The 21,570-nt window shown below is 41.6% G+C and overlaps 1 protein-coding gene across 2 annotated transcripts in view; it reads right to left on the bottom strand.

Annotated features, from left to right (window-relative positions):
• LOC127926754 (cytochrome P450 3A27) overlaps nt 1–19,131 on the bottom strand; it is a 37,473-nt gene extending 18,342 nt beyond the window's left edge. The window contains exons 1-6 of one of the 2 annotated variants that reach the window (XM_052512295.1): nt 18,993–19,131; nt 18,666–18,779; nt 7,725–7,813; nt 5,350–5,498; nt 4,616–4,743; nt 4,106–4,184 (exon numbers count right to left, since the gene is read on the bottom strand). In XM_052512295.1, the coding sequence (XP_052368255.1) occupies nt 4,106–4,184; nt 4,616–4,743; nt 5,350–5,498; nt 7,725–7,813; nt 18,666–18,779; nt 18,993–19,058 (625 nt within the window). In that variant the 5' untranslated portion in view covers nt 19,059–19,131. The remainder of the gene's footprint in view (nt 1–4,105; nt 4,185–4,615; nt 4,744–5,349; nt 5,499–7,724; nt 7,814–18,665; nt 18,780–18,992) is intronic. The other variant, XM_052512296.1, reaches the window with a different exon arrangement.
• Nucleotides 19,132–21,570: the final 2,439 nt, after the last annotated feature.

The raw sequence follows: 21,570 nt of genomic DNA, 5'->3' as shown, positions 1-21,570 counted from the left end.
GTTTCCAGGTGTGTGTTTGTAACAGTAGTTTACAGGTGTGTGTTTGTAACAGTAGTTTACAGGTGTGTGTTTGTAACAGTAGTTTACAGGTGTGTGTTTGTAACAGTAGTTTCCAGGTGTGTGTTTGTAACAGTAGTTTCCAGGTGTGTGTTTGTAACAGTAGTTTACAGGTGTGTGTTTGTAACAGTAGTTTACAGGTGTGTGTTTGTAACAGTAGTTTACAGGTGTGTGTTTGTAACAGTAGTTTACAGGTGTGTGTTTGTAACAGTAGTTTCCAGGTGTGTGTTTGTAACAGTAGTTTACAGGTGTGTGTTTGTAACAGTAGTTTACAGGTGTGTGTTTGTAACAGTAGTTTACAGGTGTGTGTTTGTAACAGTAGTTAACAGGTGTGTGTTTGTAACAGTAGTTAACAGGTGTGTGTTTGTAACAGGTGTGTGTTTGTAACAGTAGTTTACAGGTGTGTGTTTGTAACAGCAGTTTACAGGTGTGTGTTTGTAACAGTAGTTTACAGGTGTGTGTTTGTAACAGGTGTGTGTTTGTAACAGTAGTTTCCAGGTGTGTGTTTGTAACAGTAGTTTCCAGGTGTGTGTTTGTAACAATAGATTACAGGTGTGTGTTAGTAACAGTTGTTTACAGGTGTGTGTTTGTAACAGTAGTTTACAGGTGTGTGTTTGTAACAGGTGTGTGTTTGTAACAGCAGTTTACAGGTGTGTGTTTGTAACAGTAGTTTACAGGTGTGTGTTAGTAACAGTTGTTTACAGGTGTGTGTTTGTAACAGTAGTTTACAGGTGTGTGTTTGTAACAGGTGTTTGTTTGTAACAATAGTTTACAGGTGTGTGTTTGTAACAGGTGTGTGTTTGTAACAGTAGTTTACAGGTGTGTGTTTGTAACAGTAGTTTACAGGTATGTGTTTGTAACAGTAGTTTACAGGTGTGTGTTTGTAACAGTAGTTTACAGGTGTGTGTTTGTAACTGTAGTTTCCAGGTGTGTGTTTGTAACAGTAGATTACAGGTGTGTGTTTGTAACAGTAGTTTACAGGTGTGTGTTTGTAACAGTAGATTACAGGTGTGTGTTTGTAACAGGTGTGTTTTTGTAACAGTAGTTTACAGGTGTGTGTTTGTAACAATAGTTTACAGGTGTGTGTTTCTAACAGTAGATTACAGGTGTGTGTTTGTAACAGTAGTTTACAGGTGTGTGTTTGTAACAGTAGATTACAGGTGTGTGTTTGTAACAGGTGTGTTTTTGTAACAGTAGTTTACAGGTGTGTGTTTGTAACAGTAGTTTACAGGTGTGTGTTTGTAACAGTAGATTACAGGTGTGTGTTTGTAACAGGTGTGTTTTTGTAACAGTAGTTTACAGGTGTGTGTTTGTAACAGTAGTTTACAGGTGTGTGTTTGTAACTGTAGTTCCCAGGTGTGTGTTTGTAACAGTAGATTACAGGTGTGTGTTTGTAACAGTAGTTTACAGGTGTGTGTTTGTAACAGTAGATTACAGGTGTGTGTTTGTAACAGGTGTGTTTTTGTAACAGTAGTTTACAGGTGTGTGTTTGTAACAGTAGATTACAGGTGTGTGTTTGTAACAGGTGTGTTTTTGTAACAGTAGTTTACAGGTGTGTGTTTGTAACAGTAGTTTACAGGTGTGTGTTTGTAACAGTAGTTTACAGGTGTGTGTTTGTAACAGTAGATTACAGGTGTGTGTTTGTAACAGGTGTGTGTTTGTAACAGTAGTTTACAGGTGTGTGTTTGTAACAGTAGTTTACAGGTGTGTGTTTGTAACAGTAGATTACAGGTGTGTGTTTGTAACAGGTGTGTGTTTGTAACAGTAGTTTACAGGTGTGTGTTTGTAACAGTAGATTACAGGTGTGTGTTTGTAACAGTAGTTTACAGGTGTGTGTTTGTAACAGTAGATTACAGGTGTGTGTTTGTAACAGGTGTGTTTTTGTAACAGTAGTTTACAGGTGTGTGTTTGTAACAGTAGTTTACAGGTGTGTGTTTGTAACAGTAGATTACAGGTGTGTGTTTGTAACAGGTGTGTTTTTGTAACAGTAGTTTACAGGTGTGTGTTTGTAACAGTAGTTTACAGGTGTGTGTTTGTAACTGTAGTTTCCAGGTGTGTGTTTGTAACAGTAGATTACAGGTGTGTGTTTGTAACAGTAGTTTACAGGTGTGTGTTTGTAACAGTAGATTACAGGTGTGTGTTTGTAACAGGTGTGTTTTTGTAACAGTAGTTTACAGGTGTGTGTTTGTAACTGTAGTTTCCAGGTGTGTGTTTGTAACAGTAGATTACAGGTGTGTGTTTGTAACAGTAGTTTACAGGTGTGTGTTTGTAACAGTAGTTTACAGGTATGTGTTTGTAACAGTAGTTTACAGGTGTGTGTTTGTAACAGTAGTTTACAGGTGTGTGTTTGTAACTGTAGTTTCCAGGTGTGTGTTTGTAACAGTAGATTACAGGTGTGTGTTTGTAACAGTAGTTTACAGGTGTGTGTTTGTAACAATAGTTTACAGGTGTGTGTTTGTAACAGTAGTTTACAGGTGTGTGTTTGTAACAGTAGTTTACAGGTGTGTGTTTGTAACAGTAGATTACATGTGTGTGTTTGTAACTGTAGTTTCCAGGTGTGTGTTTGTAACAGTAGTTAACAGGTGTGTGTTTGTAACTGTAGTTTCCAGGTGTGTGTTTGTAACAGTAGTTTACAGGTGTGTGTTTGTAACAGTAGATTACAGGTGTGTGTTTGTAACAGGTGTGTGTTTGTAACAGTAGTTTACAGGTGTGTGTTTGTAACAGTAGTTTACAGGTGTGTGTTTGTAACAGTAGATTACAGGTGTGTGTTTGTAACAGGTGTGTGTTTGTAACAGTAGTTTACAGGTGTGTGTTTGTAACAGTAGTTTACAGGTGTGTGTTTGTAACAGTAGTTTACAGATGTGTGTTTGTAACAGGTGTGTGTTTGTAACAGTAGTTTACAGGTATGTGTTTGTAACAGTAGTTTACAGGTGTGTGTTTGTAACAGTAGTTTACAGGTGTGTGTTTGTAACTGTAGTTTCCAGGTGTGTGTTTGTAACAGTAGATTACAGGTGTGTGTTTGTAACAGTAGTTTACAGGTGTGTGTTTGTAACAATAGTTTACAGGTGTGTGTTTGTAACAGTAGTTTACAGGTGTGTGTTTGTAACAGTAGTTTACAGGTGTGTGTTTGTAACAGTAGATTACAGGTGTGTGTTTGTAACTGTAGTTTCCAGGTGTGTGTTTGTAACAGTAGTTAACAGGTGTGTGTTTGTAACTGTAGTTTACAGGTGTGTGTTTGTAACAGTAGATTACAGGTGTGTGTTTGTAACAGTAGTTTACAGGTGTGTGTTTGTAACAGTAGATTACAGGTGTGTGTTTGTAACAGGTGTGTGTTTGTAACAGTAGTTTACAGGTGTGTGTTTGTAACAGTAGTTTACAGATGTGTGTTTGTAACAGGTGTGTGTTTGTAACAGTAGTTTACAGGTGTGTGTTTGTAACAGTAGATTACAGGTGTGTGTTTGTAACAGTAGATTACAGGTGTGTGTTTGTAACAGGTGTGTGTTTGTAACAGTAGTTTACAGGTGTGTGTTTGTAACAGGTGTGTGTTTGTAACAGGTGTGTGTTTGTAACAGTAGATTACAGGTGTGTGTTTGTAACAGGTGTGTGTTTGTAACAGTAGATTACAGGTGTGTGTTTGTAACAGTAGATTACAGGTGTGTGTTTGTAACAGGTGTGTGTTTGTAACAGTAGTTTACAGGTGTGTGTTTGTAACAGGTGTGTGTTTGTAACAGTAGTTTACAGGTGTGTGTTTGTAACAGTAGTTTACAGGTGTGTGTTTGTAACAGTAGTTTACAGGTGTGTGTTTGTAACAGTAGTTAACAGGTTTGTGTTTGTAACAGTGGTTTTCAGGTGTGTGTTTGTAACATGTGTGTGTTTGTAACAGTAGTTTACAGGTGTGTGTTTGTAACAGGTGTGTGTTTGTAACAGTAGTTTACAGGTGTGTGTTTGTAACAGTAGTTTACAGGTGTGTGTTTGTAACAGGTGTGTGTTTGTAACAGTAGTTTCCAGGTGTGTGTTTGTAGTTTCCAGGTGTTTGTTCGGCAGGTACCTTTAGTCTGTTCCTCTCCTGTCTTTGTGTCGCTGCCTTTCTGAGAGTCGATCATCAGCTGTAAGAAATCCACCCGACTCTGGAAGCAGAAGACATGAGGTCAAATCCGTCCAATCACATCCAACACAAACAGATTCTAATGGATCTGGTCCAATCACAACCAACACAATCAGATTCTAATGGATCTGGTCCAATCACAACCAACACAAACAGATTCTAATGGATCTGGTCCAATCACAACCAACACAATCAGATTCTAATGGATCTGGTCCAATCACAACCAACACAAACCGATTCTAATATGAATGTAGATATTTGGGTCCCAATAATAGTCTTTTTAAATTCCAACATGATATCGATATGGACGTTTCATATTGATGTCCATCACTAGTTACATCACATAGTTCCATAGTTATATAAATAATAAATACAGAATATTACAATACAAATATAAATGTACAGATGACAATATCAACATAACAATCAAATATAAATATAAAACATGTTTACAGTTGAGTTCCCAGAGTCACGTCCAGATTTGATCTTCGCCAGCGAGGCGTAAAAGAAGTCCAACACTGCAGTCGGGAAGAAAGAAAACTTCATCTTCTCCAAGATCGGACCAGTGAAGGGAAACAAAACTGGAGAAGGAGAGGAGATGAGGGGAGAGGAGATGAGGAGAGGAGGGGAGGAGGAGGGGAGGAGGGGAGGACAGGAGAGTAGATGAGGAGAGGAGAGGAGGACAGGAGAGGAGAAGAGGAGGAGGGGAGAGGAGAAGAGGAGGGGAGGGGAGGAGAAGAGGAGAGGAGGGGAGGAGGGGAGGAGGGGAGGAGGAGGGGAGAGGAGAAGAGGAGAGGAGAGGAGGAGGGGAGAGTAGAAGAGGAGACGAGGAGGAGAGGAGGGGAGTGGAGGAGGAGGGGAGGACAGGAGAGGAGAAGAGGAGGAGGGGAGAGGAGAAGAGGAGGGGAGGGGAGGAGAAGAGGAGAGGAGGGGAAGAGGAGGGGAGGAGGGGAGGAGGGGAGGAGTGGAGGACAGGAGAGGAGAAGAGGAGAGGAGCAGAGGGGAGAGGAGAGAAGGAGAGGAGTGGAGGACCAGAGAGGAGAAGAGGAGGGGAGTAGAGGTCGGGAGAGGAGAGGAGAGGAGATGAGGAGAGGTGGAGAGGAAAGTTTTATAGAAAGGTAAACATCTTCATGTGATTAAAAATTACAACTTTGTGTCTGCGTGTTTATGTACATATACAGTCTCACAGATTAGTAGCAACAGTGGGTTGAACAGGTCAAACTTGAGCATCTTCTTGACGTTGGAGACAAAGGGGTCTGAAGGGTTGTTCAGAGAGTCAATGTCCACACTGAAAGCTGTGCTGGTGACCACGTCCATACTGTAGGGCCCAAAGAACCTGCAACACAACCACAATTACACACCACACAGCTTTTTTATTTTTATTTCACCTTTATATAACCAGGTAGGCTAGTTGAGAACAAGTTCTCATTTGCAACTGCGACCTGGCCAAGATAAAGCATAGCAGTGTGAACAGACAACACAGAGTTACACATGGAGTAAACAATTAACAAGTCAATAACACAGTAGAAAAAAAGGGGAGTCTATATACAATGTGTGCAAAAGGCATGAGTAGGTAGGCGAATAATTACAATTTTGCAGATTAACACTGGAGTGATAAATGATCAGATGGTCATGTACAGGTAGAGATATTGGTGTGCAAAAGAGCAGAAAAGTAAATAAATAAAAACAGTATGGGAATGAGGTAGGTGAAAATGGGTGGGCTATTTACCAATAGACTATGTACAGCTGCAGCGATCGGTTAGCTGCTCAGATAGCTGATGTTTGAAGTTGGTGAGGGAGATGAAAGTCTCCAACTTCAGCGATTTTTGCAATTCGTTCCAGTCACAGGCAGCAGAGTACTGGAACGAAAGGCGGCCAAATGAGGTGTTGGCTTTAGGGATGATCAGTGAGATACACCTGCTGGAGCGCGTGCTACGGATGGGTGTTGCCATCGTGACCAGTGAACTGAGATAAGGCGGAGCTTTACCTAGCATGGACTTGTAGATGACCTAGAGCCAGTGGGTCTGGCGACGAATATGTAGCGAGGGCCAGCCGACTAGAGCATACAAGTCGCAGTGGTGGGTGGTATAAGGTGCTTTAGTGACAAAACGGATGGCACTGTGGTAAACTGCATCCAGTTTGCTGAGTAGAGTGTTGGAAGCAATTTTGTAGATGACATCGCCGAAGTCGAGGATCGGTAGGATAGTCAGTTTTACTAGGGTAAGCTTGGCGGCGTGAGTGAAGGAGGCTTTGTTGCGGAATAGAAAGCAGACTCTTGATTTGATTTTCGATTGGAGATGTTTGATATGAGGCTGGAAGGAGAGTCTGCAGTCTTGCCAGACACCTAGGTACTTATAGATGTCCACATATTCAAGGTCGGAACCATCCAGGGTGGTGATGCTATCCAGGGTAGTGATGCGGGCGCAGGCAGCGATCAGTTGAAAAGCATGCATTTGGTTTTACTAGCGTTTAAGAGCAGTTGGAGGCCACGGAAGGAGTGTTGTATGGCATTGAAGCTCGTTTGGAGGTTAGATAGCACAGTGTCCAATGACGGGCCGAAAGTATATAGAATGGTGTCGTCTGCGTAGAGGTGGATCAGGGAATCGCCCGCAGCAAGAGCAACATCATTGATATATACAGAGAAAAGAGTCGGCCCGAGAAATGAACCCTTTGGCACCCCCATAGAGACTGCCAGAGGACCGGACAGCATGCCCTCTGATTTGACACACTGAACTCTGTCTGCAAAGTAATTGGTGAACCAGGCAAGGCAGTCATCTGAAAAACCGAGGCTACTGAGTCTGCCGATAAGAATATGGTGATTGACAGAGTCGAAAGCCTTGGCAAGGTCGATGAAGACGACTGCACAGTACTGTCTTTTATCTATGGTGGTTACTGACCACACAACTACTGACCACACAACTACTGACCACAACTACACAACTACTGACCGCAACTACTGACCACACATCTACTGACCACAACCACTGACCACACAACTGCTGACCACACATCTACTGACCACAACTACTGACCACACATCTACTGACCACAACCACTGACCACACAACTACTGACCACACATCTACTGACCACAACCACTGACCACACAACTACTGACCACACATCTACTGACCACAACTACTGACCACACAACTACTGACCACACAACTACTGACCACACATCTACTGACCACAACTACTGACCACACATCTACTGACCACACAACTACTGACCACACATCTACTGACAACACAACTAAATGAAATCAAATGTATTTGTCACATGCGCCGAATATTACAAATTACAACCTAACTGTGAAATTACAAATTACAACCTAACTGTTCTTACAAGCCCTTAAGTTAACCAAGAATGCAGTTCAAGAAGAGAGTTAAGAAAATATTTACTAAATAAACTGAAGTAAGAAATATGTAAACAGTTTGGGTGGCAATTTGATTAATTGTTCTGCAGTCTCATGGCTTGCGGCTACGACAGAGCCTGGACTCGAACCAGGATCTCAAGTGGCACAAGGTGAATAGCCAGAGGTTAGAGGTCAGGACTCACTCCTTCACTTCGATGGTCTGGTCTTTATCTGCCTGCTTCTTCATTCCGTTCAGCAGGTTAGCAGAGTGCTGCTTCATGATACCAAACATCTAGAGGAGAGAGAGGTAGAGAGAGAGATGTAGAGAGAGAAAGAGAGAGAGAGGGTGGAGGTAGAGAGGTAGAGAGAGAGGTAGAGAGGGAGAGAGGGTAGAGGTAGAGAGGTAGAGACAGCGAGAGAGAGAGAGAGAGAGGTATAGATAGAGAGGTGGAGAAAGAGGTAGAGAGAGAGGTAGAGGTAGAGAGGTAGAGAGAGAGAGAGATGGAAAGAATTAATAAAAAACAGAGCAAACTAGAATGCTATTTGGCCCTAAACAGAGACTACACAGTGGCAGAATACCTGACCACTGTGACTGCCCCAAACTTAAGGATGGCTTTGACTATGTACAGACTCAGTGAGCATAGCCTTGCTATTGAGAAAGGCCGTCGTAGGCAGACCTGGCTCTCAAGAGAAGACAGGCTATGTGCTATGTGCTCACTGCCCACAAAATGAGGTGGAAACTGAGCTGCACTTCCTAACCTCCTGCACAATATATGACCATATTAGAGACACATATTTCCCTTAGATTACACAGATACACAAAGAATTTGAAAACAAGCCCGATTTTGATCTACTGTGTGAAATACCACAGTGTGCCATCACAGCAGCAAGATTTGTGACAGAGAGAGAGAGAGAGAGAGAGAGAGAGAGAGAGAGAGAGAGAGAGAGAGAGAGAGAGAGAGAGAGAGAGAGAGAGAGAGAGAGAGAGAGAGAGAGAGAGAGAGAGAGAGAGAGAGAGAGAGAGAGAGAGAGAGCGTCACAGAGGTCAGGATCAGATCAGCTCCTGCATTTTTCAGCATTTTCTTTAAAGAAAGATAGATTAAGAGTCAGATAAACTTTGATTTTTTGTCTGGAACACATACTGGATTTTACCCTCTACAACATAACCCCTACTTCAAATCAAAACTTAAAACCTACAACCTGATTTTGGACGGAATTACGGAATCACCTGGAAGGTTCACAACTACCAAGGATTTTTACTCTATACAGCAAATTCTCTGGAAAACAACAGAAACCTGAAAACACCATCCAACCTGGAACTGAGTGAGTAATGCTTAGGCTGAAACTATATCTTATTTCCAAAAGCCAAGAAGAAAAATACACAACATTACTTTATAAGGACTGAATTCTAACATAATTCTGCCAAGCTTGATACAGCTTCAACTAGCACTGACGTGTCAAGTGAGAGGTGTCAAAGCCCATTAGCCCAACAATGGCAGGAGAGTCACACAGTCTACCCCAACCAAATGGAGAGGCCTTAGAAGCTCCCTCCCGCTGTTCAGAGGCAATTAAAATACAGTATCCTTTGAATGTAAAGAATGACAAGTCAAGAAAAGATTACAAAATGAAGCTCCTTATGGAAAATCAAGAGACACTTTTTGCTGACTATTACAAAAATGGGAACATCAGCAACCTTATCTTCCACACAAACCATCCCCTGGCATGGCACAGTGCTATATTAGCACACTACCCCTCTGTTACGGGAGCGGGGATTAACGAGGGGTGGAAACTCAGAATACTTGATAACGAGGACTCTGAGTCATGTAGTATAAATATCTATAAGTCCGGAACAGTGATCGTACAAAGTAACCACAAACAGTTTCAGCTGGACTTTCACCTAATCAAAGAATTAGCCCAACAGGAGAAGCTCTCCCTTGATAAAGATACCCCCACCCCGAGCGGGTCAAACCAGAGCTCTTCATTATGTAACACCACAGACGAGCAACCCCCAGCGGAGAGTCAACCTCCCAGCACGGACTACCACTCCCTCATTGAAATGAAGGACAAATTCACCCAGCTGGAGGTAAGACAGGTGGAGCTGGAACAGCAGGTGATTACACTTCAGTCAGCACAGACCCAGACAACAGTCCAGCACAACAACACCCCCTTAACCAGACCCGGAGAGCTGGAGGTGGACAGAGACATATCTGCACTCTGGACTGTGGTGAGACAACTTCAACAGGAGAAAGAGCAGAATCAGGAGAAGAACAGAGCATTAGAGGAGAGGATCAGACTGCTGGTGGAGGAGAGGTTGAGGGGGATGGAGGAGAGGTTGAGGGGGACGGAGGAGAGGTTGAGGGGGACGGCGTGTGACAGAGAACAACCCACTAGAGAGGTGGCCACCCCCACAGAGAAGCCAGCAGAACAGCCCACCCCAGCACCTGACAAAAGTTTCGACACCACAGCAGAACAGTCCACACCAGACCCTGACCATAGAGTCGACACCACAGCAGAACAGACAAATGAAGAACCACAAGCCCAGCGGCTCTCACCCCCTCTGAGCACCCCCCCCTGTCAGCCACCCTGATAGCCCTTCTGACAACCCCCTCACACCCACTGAGGACAAACACAAGACACAGATTGTACTACTTATGGACTCAAATGGGAAATATATAGAAGAAAAAAAAAACTTTTTCCCAAACATAGTGTGTCTAAACTCTGGTGTCCAAACACCCAGCGTGCCCTCGACCTTCTGTCTGAGGACCAACTAGGTTCACCCAGCCACATAATAATACACACAGGCACAAACGACCTGAGAGCACAGCAGGAAAGGGTGGCAACAGCACTGAAGGGAGTGATTGAAAAGGCTTCTTCTACTTTCCCCAACGCACAAGTGGTTATCTCCACCCTGCTACCACGAAAAGACTTCCACCCTGCCACAATACAGCGGGTAAACGCAAGTATTTCCCGTGACTGTGCCTCAAAACCAAATTTTTCCTGGCCCACCACTCCACCCTGGACTTGAACAGCCTCTATGACCAGGTCCACCTCTACAAGGCAGCAGTGCCCACCTTTGCCAGGACCCTAAAGGACATCGCTCTCAAACGTATCCCCAACACTTCACACAGGAGCAACAGATCAATAGACTCCCCACCCAGACCAGCGAGACACCCTCCCAGACCTGCAGGACCCCCTGGACCTACACATAGAGGACCCACGCCAAGAGGAATTACATCCAGACCACAGTACACCCAGACACATCCACACCCCCACCCCAACCAATCAACACCCCCCACGTCAACCATGCCCACACCCCATTTAGGCCCCCTCAGATCAGACCTATGCCACTCCTGCCCACCCCATGCACCCCACCCCCGCAAAGAGGGCCTCAACATGGAAGCCACACATACGCCCAGGTAGTGAGCGGGCAAACAGTCCCAACCCCCACTCTCACACTCGCCCAAGCCAATAGCATGTACCAGATGCTCAGCAGGCTCTGCTCACACTTACTGGCCTGAGGTCAAACCACACGACCAACAACATTGGACATTCTATGGAACAAAAAGCCTTCACTATATCATCCTGGAATATCCAAGGCCTGAGGTCATCTGCTTTTGGCCTAAAGAGCAGAAACCCGGACTTCACCAAAGAAATCGGTAATACAGACATTGTCATCCTGCAAGAAACCTGGTATAGAGGAGACGGACCCACTGGTTGCCCTCTAGGTTACAGAGAGCTGGTAGTCCCATCCACCAAACTACCAGGTGTGAAACAGGGAAGGGACTCAGGGGGTATGCTAATTTGGTATAGAGCAGACCTAACTCACTCCATTAAATTAATCAAAACAGGAACATTCTACATTTGGCTAGAAATTCAAAAGGAAATTATCCTAACAGAGAAAAATGTCCTCCTGTGTGCTACCTATATCCCCCACTAGAATCCCCATATTTTAATGAAGACAGCTTCTCCATCCTGGAGGGCGAAATCAATCATTTCCAGGCCCAGGGACATGTACTAGTCTGTGGCGACCTAAATGCCAGAACCGGACAAGAACCTGACACCCTCAGCACACAGGGGGACAAACATCTGCCTGGAGGTGACAGCATCCCCTCCCACATATGCCCCCTAGGCACAACTATGACAACATAACCAACAAAAACGGGTCACAACTCCTGCAGCTCTGTCGCACGCTGGGTATGTACATAGTCAACGGTAGGCTTCGAGGGGACTCCTATGGTAGGTACACCTATAGCTCATCTCTTGGCAGTAGTACTGTAGACTACTTTATCACTGACCTCAACCCAGAATCTCTCAGAGCGTTCACAGTCAGTCCACTAACACCCCTATCAGACCACAGCAAAATCACAGTCTACTTAAACAGAGCAATACTCAACCATGAGGCATCAAAGCCAAAGGAACTGATTAACATTAAGAAATGCTATAGGTGGAAGGAATGCAGTTTGGAAACCTACCAAAAAACAATTAGGCACCAACAAATTCAATCCCTTTTAGACAATTTCCTGGGTAAAACGTTCCACTGTAATAGTGAAGGTATAAACTTGGCAGTAGAAAATCTTAACAGTATATTTGACCTCTCAGCTTCCCTATCAAATCTAAAAATCTCAAATAGAAAACCAAAGAAAATTAACAATAATGACAAATGGTTTGATGAGGAATGCAAAAATCTAAGAAAGAAATTGAGAAACCTGTCCAACCAAAAACATAGAGACCCGGAAAACCTGAGTCTACGCCTTCACTATGGTGAATCACTAAAACAATACAGAAATACACTACGGAAAAAGAAGGAACAGCATGTCAGAAATCAGCTCAATGCAATTGAAGAATCCATAGACTCTAACCACTTCTGGGAAAATTGGAAAACACTAAACAAACAACAACACGAAGAATTATCTATCCAAAATGGAGATGTATGGGTAAACCACTTCTCCAATCTTTTTGGTTCTATAACAAAGAACAAAGAGCAAAAACATATACATGATCAAATACAGATCTTAGAATCAACTATTAAAGACTACCAGAACCCACTGGATTCTCCAATTACATTGAATGAGTTACAGGACAAAATAAAAACCCTCCAACCCAAAAAGGCCTGTGGTGTCGATGGTATCCTCAATGAAATGATCAAATATACAGACAACAAATTCCAATTGGCTATACTAAAACTCTTTAACATCATACTTAGCTCTGGCATCTTCCCCAATATTTGGAACCAAGGACTGATCACCCCAATCCACAAAAGTGGAGACAAATTTGACCCCAATAACTACCGTGGAATATGTGTCAACAGTAACCTTGGGAAAATCCTCTGCATTATTATTAACAGCAGACTCGTACATTTCCTCAATGAAAACAATGTACTGAGCAAATGTCAAATTGGCTTTTTACCAAATTACCGTACAACAGACCATGTATTCACCCTGCACACCTTAATTGACAACCAAACAAACCAAAACAAAGGCAAAGTCTTCTCATGCTTTGTTGATTTCAAAAAAGCCTTCGACTCAATTTGGCATGAGGGTCTGCTATACAAACTGATGGAAAGTGGTGTTGGGGGTAAAACATATGACATTATAAAATCCATGTACACAAACAACAAGTGTGCGGTTAAAATTGGCAAAAAACACACACAATTCTTCACACAGGGTCGTGGGGTTAGACAGGGATGCAGCTTAAGCCCCACCCTCTTCAACATATATATCAACGAACTGGCGCGGGCACTAGAAAAGTCTGCAGCACCCGGCCTCCCCCTGCTAGAATCCAAAGTCAAATGTCTGCTGTTTGCTGATGATCTGGTGCTTCTGTCACCAACCAAGGAGGGCCTACAGCAGCACCTAGATCTTATGCACAGATTCTGTCAGACCTGGGCCCTGACAGTAAATCTCAGTAAGACCAAAATAATGGTGTTCCAAAAAAGGTCCAGTCACCAGGACCACCAATACAAATTCCATCTAGACACTGTTGCCCTAGAGCACACAAAAAACTATACATACCTTGGCCTAAACATCAGCGTCACAGGTAACTTCCACAAAGCTGTGAACGATCTGAGAGACAAGGCAAGAAGGGCATTCTATGCCATCAAAAGGAACATAAATTTCAACATACCAATTAGGATTTGGCTAAAAATACTTGAATCAGTCATAGAGCCCATTGCCCTTTATGGTTGTGAGGTCTGGGGTCCGCTCACCAACCAAGACTTCACAAAATGGGACAAACACCAAATTGAGACTCTGCACGCAGAATTCTGCAAAAATATCCTCCGTGTACAACGTAAAACACCAAATAATGCATGCAGAGCAGAATTAGGCCGATACCCACTAATTATCAAAATCCAGAAAAGAGCCATTAAATTCTACAACCACCTAAAAGGAAGCGATTCACAAACCTTCCATAACAAAGCCATCACAAACAGAGAGATGAACCTGGAGAAGAGTCCCCTAAGCAAGCTGGTCCTGGGGCTCTGTTCACAAACACAAACACACCCTACAGAGCCCCAGGACAACAGCACAATTAGACCCAACCAAATCATGAGAAAACAAAAAGATAATTACTTAACACATTGGAAAGAATTAACAAAAAAACAGAGCAAACTAGAATGCTATTTGGCCCTACACAGAGAGTACACAGCGGCAGAATACCTGACCACTGTGACTGACCCAAAATTAAGGAAAGCTTTGACTATGTACAGACTTGAGAAAGGCCGCGGTAGGCAGACATGGCTCTCAAGAGATGACAGGCTATGTGCTCACTGCCCACAAAATGAGGTGGAAACTGAGCTGCACTTCCTAACCTCCTGCCCAATGTATGACCATATTAGAGAGACATATTTCCCCCAGATCACACAGATCCACAAAGAATTCGAAAACATATCCAATTTTGAAAAACTCCCATATCTACTGGGTGAAATTCCACAGTGTGCCATCACAGCAGCAAGATTTGTGACCTTAACTTTCTGATCGATGTCTTGAGAGGTTGCATCAATATATCCACATAATGTTTGTTCCTCATGATGTCATCTATTTTGTGAAGTGCACCAGTCCCTCATGCAGCAAAGCACCCCCACAACATGATACTGCCACCCCCGTGCTTCACAGTTGGGATGGTGTTCTTCGGCTTGCAAGCCTCCCCTTTTTCCTTCAAACATAATGATGGTCATTATGGCCAAACAGTTCTATTTTTGTTTAATCAGACCAGAGGATATTTCTCTAAAAGTACAACCTTTGTCCCCATGTGCAGTTGCAAACTGGGCGGTTTTGGAGCAGTGGCTTCTTCCTTGCAGAGCTGCCTTTCAGGATATGTCGATTTAGGACACATTTTACTGTGGATATAGATACTTTTGCACCTGTTTCCTCCAGCATCTTCACACGGTCCTTTGCTGTTGTTCTAGGATTGATTTGCACCAAATTGTGTTCATCTCTAGGAGACGTGTCTCCATCCTGAAGGCTGCGTGGTCCCATGGTGTTTGAGTTTACCATGTTTAACATGGGGTTATAAGTGAAATAATCTGTCTGTTGGAAACAATTGTTGGAAAAATGACTTGTGTCATGCACAAAGTAGATGTCCTAACCGACTTGAGAAAACTATAGTCCGTGAACAAGAAAGTTGTAGAAAAACTAGTTTTAACTTCACTGGGGGGCAGTATTTTGACATCCGCATGCAAAGCGAGGCCAAAGTAAACTGCCTGTTACTCAGGCACAGAAGCAAGCATATAATTGGTAGATTTGGATAGAAAACACGCTAAAGTTTCCAAAACCTAATGTCTGTGAGTATAAAATAACTGATATGGCAGGTGAAAACCAGAGAATCCAGGAAGTGGGATTTTTAATGTAATGAATGCTGGTTTGATGATTGTCATGTGTTTGTTTCATTTGGTGCTGTCCTCAGATAATCGCATGGTTTGCTTTCGCCATAAAGCCTTTTTTGAAATCTGACACAGTGGTTGGATTAACAAGAAGTTCATCTTTAAACCGATGTATAAAACTTGTATGTTTCAATTTCACTGGATGTTGGTCATCTCTACCATCTCTATCTTCGGGGCTTCTCATTGTGAGAATTGCGCGCTCACAAGAGTTTTGGCAGGCCGAAACCTTTCGGTCACGCGAAAAAACAGGTCACTCTCATGCGCGCTCTCCTCAGGTGATGTCTTTTTTTCCAAGATTGATTAAACGATGCATGTGTTTCTGTTCGTCCTCACGATAGCTGTACACCTTTATAACATGTTAAAGCTTGATTATGAACTTAGTTTGATAAGTTTAGTCAACATATAATATGTAAGTTCGACGTTTTGGTGCGCATCCACTTGACTTTTGGCTACATTTCAACCGAAATGTGTCGTGTTTGAGAACCGAAAGACAGAAGAAGAATATTTATGTGGTAAATTTGGGTTTGTGTGGACTCCAAGATAGAGGAGCCATAATGCTAATTTCTGAGCGCCGCCTCATATTATAGCCTAGTGAACGAAATCTGTAACGTTAAAAATAAATGTAACACAGCGATTGCATTTAGAAGAAGTGTATCTTCCTATATATATGTAGAACATGCATATTTAGTCAAAGTTTATGATGTGTATTCCTTGTTAGCTGACGTTATCTGCCGGAGCTATCGTCATTTCTCCGGACATTTGAGTAGCATTTTTTGAACGATGCGTCATTGTAAACAGAGATTTATGGATATATATTGCATATTATTGAAAAAAAACATAAATGTACTGTGTAACATGTTATATTACTGTCATCTGATGAAGATTTCAAAAGGTTAGTGAAATTATTTTTCTTTTAATCCTGCGTTTGTTGATTGCATATTTTGTTCAACTTGGCTATGCAAATTAGCTGTGTATTCGGTGGTGGTTTGACATAAATATGTGCTATGTTTTCGCCGTAAAACATTTTAGAAATCTGACTCGCTGGGTAGATAAACAAGGTGTTTATCTTTCATTTGAGCTATTGGACTTGTTAATGTGTGGAGGTTAAATATTTTTAAGAATATTTTTTGCGTTTCATGCGCCACATTCCAGCTGAACGTAGGGGGGCGAGTTCCCAAATGGGAACGCTGAGGTTTTAACAAGACGTTCATCTTTAAACCGATGTATAAAACTTGTGTGTTTCAACTTCACTGGATGTTGGTCATCGTCAACCATCCCACGTCCCCCAGAGATGTTCATGACTCCAACCTAAGTGCATGTAAACTTCAAACTTCAACTGTATACAATTCTATCCATGTATTCTACAGATTTGCTATATATTCTATCAACATAATGTCCATAATGTCTATACATCACATCACATTAGTGGAGGCAGGTAACCTAGTGGCTATATATTCTATCAACATAATGTACATGATGTCTATACATCCCATCACATTAGGGGAGGAGGGTAACCTAGTGGCTATATATTCTATCAACGTAATGTACATAATGTCTATACATCACATCACATTAGGGGAGGAGGGTAACCTAGTGGCTATATATTCTATCAACATAATGTACATGATGTCTATACATCCCATCACATTAGGGGAGGAGGGTAACCTAGTGGCTATATATTCTATCAACATAATGTACATGATGTCTATACATCCCATCACATTAGGGGAGGAGGGTAACCTAGTGGCTATATATTCTATCAACATAATGTACATGATGTCTATACATCACATCACATTAGGGGAGGCAGGTAACCTAGTGGATATATATTCTATCAACATAATGTACATGATGTCTATACATCCCATCACATTAGGGGAGGAGGGTAACCTAGTGGCTATATATTCTATCAACATAATGTACATGATGTCTATACATCCCATCACATTAGGGGAGGAGGGTAACCTAGTGGCTATATATTCTATCAACATAATGTACATGATGTCTATACATCCCATCACATTAGGGGAGGAGGGTAACCTAGTGGCTATATATTCTATCAACATAATGTACATGATGTCTATACATCCCATCACATTAGGGGAGGAGGGTAACCTAGTGGCTATATATTCTATCAACATAATGTCCATAATGTCTATACATCACATCACATTAGTGGAGGCAGGTAACCTAGTGGCTATATATTCTATCAACATAATGTACATGATGTCTATACATCCCATCACATTAGGGTAACCTAGTGGCTATATATTCTATCAACATAATGTACATAATGTCTATACATCCCATCACATTAGGGGAGGAGGGTAACCTAGTGGCTATATATTCTATCAACATAATGTCCATAATGTCTATACATCACATCACATTAGGGGAGGAGGGTAACCTAGTGGCTATATATTCTATCAACATAATGTACATGATGTCTATACATCCCATCACATTAGGGGAGGAGGGTAACCTAGTGGCTATATATTCTATCAACATAATGTACATGATGTCTATACATCACATCACATTAGTGGAGGCAGGTAACCTAGTGGTTAGGACGTTGGACTAGTAACCGGAAGGTTGCTAGATCGAATCCCTGATCTGTCAAGGTACAAATCAGTTGTTCCACTAAAAACAAGACAGTTAACCCACTGTTCCTAGACCAGTTAACCCACTGTCCCTAGACCAGTTAACCCACTGTTCCTAGACCAGTTAACCCACTGTCCCTAGACCAGTTAACCCACTGTTCCTAGACCAGTTAACCCACTGTTCCTAGACCAGTTAACCCACTGTTCCTAGACCAGTTAACCCACTGTTCCTAGGCCGTCATTGTAAATAAGAATTTGTTTGTAACTGACTTGCCTAGTTAAATAAAGGTAAAATCAATAAAAAAATATATATATATATACTTATATTTATAATTTTATACTCCAGACTTCGACATTGCTCATCCTAATATTTCTATATTTCATAATTCCATTATTTTACTTTTAGACTTGTGTGTTTTGTTGTGTCTTGTTAGAAATTACTGCACTGTAGGAGCCAGGAACACAAACATTTCACTACACCCATAACTGCTAAATATGTGTTTGTGACTAATACAATTTGATTTGATTTAGGTTTGAGTTTATAACAAGCGATAATGAGTTTATAACAAGCTATAATGAGTTAATAAAGAGTTTTTAACAAGCTATAAAGAGTTTATAACAAGTTGATAAAACATAGAAAGGGAGAGATGGAGGGATGGTTCTACCTCTTTCAGTCGTCCAGAGGTAAAGGAAGGTGAGAGGACACTGCGGATCCGCCTCCATGTATCGTCCTCGGCAACGAACAACGAATCAAACATCTCGCCGTTCAGACGTAAGTTCTAGAACATGGAGGACAGTTATAATGATAACACCTGTTAATTATATGATTGAATATTGATAACCGTATTTACATAATATTCACCCTACTTTAAAATGTATGAATAATGAATGCTACAAATAATGTATTAATTATATCAGTCATAATGTTAGGATTATTATTATTCCGATTATTATTAGGGGGATGTGTGTGTGTGTGTGTGTGTGTGTCTCACCCTGCGGTTGGTGAAGATGTTGTAACATTCTTTAATCAGGACGGTCTTGATCATGCTTTTGTCCATGATACACAGAATAGGCTGCCTCCCATCATAGATCCTTCACAGAGGAGAAACACACCTGGCTTTAACCACTATATACACACACCTACATGGTACAGACTGCCTCCCATCATAGATCCTTCACCAGAGTAGAAACACACCTGGCTTTAACCACTAGATATACACACCTACATGGTACAGACTGCCTCCCATCATAGATCCTTCACAGAGGAGAAACACACCTGGCTTTAACCACTATATATACACACCTACATGGTACAGACTGCCTCCCATCATAGATCCTTCACAGAGGAGAAACACACCTGGCTTTAACCACTAGATATACACACCTACATGGTACAGACTGCCTCCCATCATAGATCCTTCACAGAGGAGAAACACACCTGGCTTTAACCACTATATACACACACCTACATGGTACAGACTGCCTCCCATCATAGATCCTTCACCAGAGTAGAAACACACCTGGCTTTAACCACTATATATACACACCTACATGGTACACTTATAATCAGATTACAGATATTTTTTGAAAAACTAGATGATAACTTTGAGGATTACTTTACTTTAAGATCAGAAAGGATGTTTGCTTCTTTGTTTTCTCAAACAGTTAAACTAGTAACTGAATGTAATCAGATTACGGTACTGAGTTTGGGGTAATGTAGGACAGGTAAACTAGTAACTGAATGTAATCAGATTACGGTACTGAGTTTGGGGTAATGTTGGACAGGTAAAACTACTAACTGAATGTAATCAGATTACGGTACTGAGTTTGGGGTAATGTTGGACAGGTAAACTAGTAACTGAATGTAATCAGATTACGGTACTGAGTTTGGGGTAATGTTGGACAGGTAAGACTAGTAACTGAATGTAATCAGATTACAGTACTGAGTCTGGGGTAATGTTGGACAGGTAAACTAGTAACTGAATGGAATCAGATTACGGTACTGAGTTTGGGGTAATGTTGGACAGGTAAACTAGTAACTGAATGTAATCAGATTACAGTACTGAGTTTCGGGTAATGTAGGACAGGTAAACTAGTAACTGAATGTAATCAGATTACGGTACTGAGTTTGGGGTAATGTAGGACAGGTAAAATAGTAACTGAATGTAATCAGATTACAGTACTGAGTTTGGGGTAATGTTGGACAGGTAAACTAGTAACTGAATGTAATCAGATTACAGTACTGAGTTTGGGGTAATGTTGGACAGGTAAAACTAGTAACTGAATGGAATCAGATTACAGTACTGAGTTTGGGGTAATGTAGGACAGGTAAACTAGTAACTGAATGTAATCAGATTACGGTACTGAGTTTGGGGTAATGTTGGACAGGTAAACTAGTAACGGAATGTAATCAGATTACGGTACTGAGTTTGGGGTAACGTTGGACAGGTAAAACTAGTAACGGAATGTAATCAGATTACGGTACTGAGTTTGGGGTAACGTTGGACAGGTAAAACTAGTAACTGAATGTAATCAGATTACGGTACTGAGTTTGGGGTAATGTAGGACAGGTAAACTAGTAACTGAATGTAATCAGATTACGGTACTGAGTTTGGGGTAATGTAGGACAGGTAAACTAGTAACTGAATGTAATCAGATTACAGTACTGAGTTTGGGGTAATGTTGGACAGGTAAAACTAGTAACTGAATGTAATCAGATTACGGTACTGAGTTTGGGGTAATGTAGGACAGGTAAACTAGTAACTGAATGTAATCAGATTACGGTACTGAGTTTGGGGTAATGTTGGACAGGTAAAACTAGTAACTGAATGTAATCAGATTACGGTACTGAGTTTGGGGTAATGTAGGACAGGTAAACTAGTAACTGAATGTAATCAGATTACGGTACTGAGTTTGGGGTAATGTAGGACAGGTAAACTAGTAACTGAATGTAATCAGATTACAGTACTGAGTTTGGGGTAATGTTGGACAGGTAAACTAGTAACTGAATGTAATCAGATTACAGTACTGAGTTTGGGGTAATGTTGGACAGGTAAACTAGTAACTGAATGTAATCAGATTACGGTACTGAGTTTGGGGTAATGTTGGACAGGTAAAATAGTAACTGAATGTAATCAGATTACGGTACTGAGTTTGGGGTAATGTTGGACAGGTAAACTAGTAACTGAATGTAATCAGATTACGGTACTGAGTTTGGGGTAATGTTGGACAGGTAAACTAGTAACTGAATATAATCAGATTACAGTACTGAGTTTGGGGTAATGTTGGACAGGTAAACTAGTAACTGAATGTAATCAGATTACGGTACTGAGTTTGGGGTAATGTTGGACAGGTAAACTAGTAACTGAATGTAATCAGATTACGGTACTGAGTTTGGGGTAACGTTGGACAGGTAAAACTAGTAACGGAATGTAATCAGATTACGGTACTGAGTTTGGGGTAATGTAGGACAGGTAAACTAGTAACTGAATGTAATCAGATTACGGTACTGAGTTTGGGGTAAAGTTGGACAGGTAAAACTAGTAACGGATTACATTTAGAAGGTAACCA

Source organism: Oncorhynchus keta, unplaced genomic scaffold (genome assembly GCF_023373465.1).
Source record: "Oncorhynchus keta strain PuntledgeMale-10-30-2019 unplaced genomic scaffold, Oket_V2 Un_contig_8161_pilon_pilon, whole genome shotgun sequence".
Lineage (NCBI taxonomy): Eukaryota > Metazoa > Chordata > Actinopteri > Salmoniformes > Salmonidae > Oncorhynchus > Oncorhynchus keta.
Note: the sequence above shows the minus strand (reverse complement) of the source record. Positions and strands in the feature narration are given on the sequence as shown.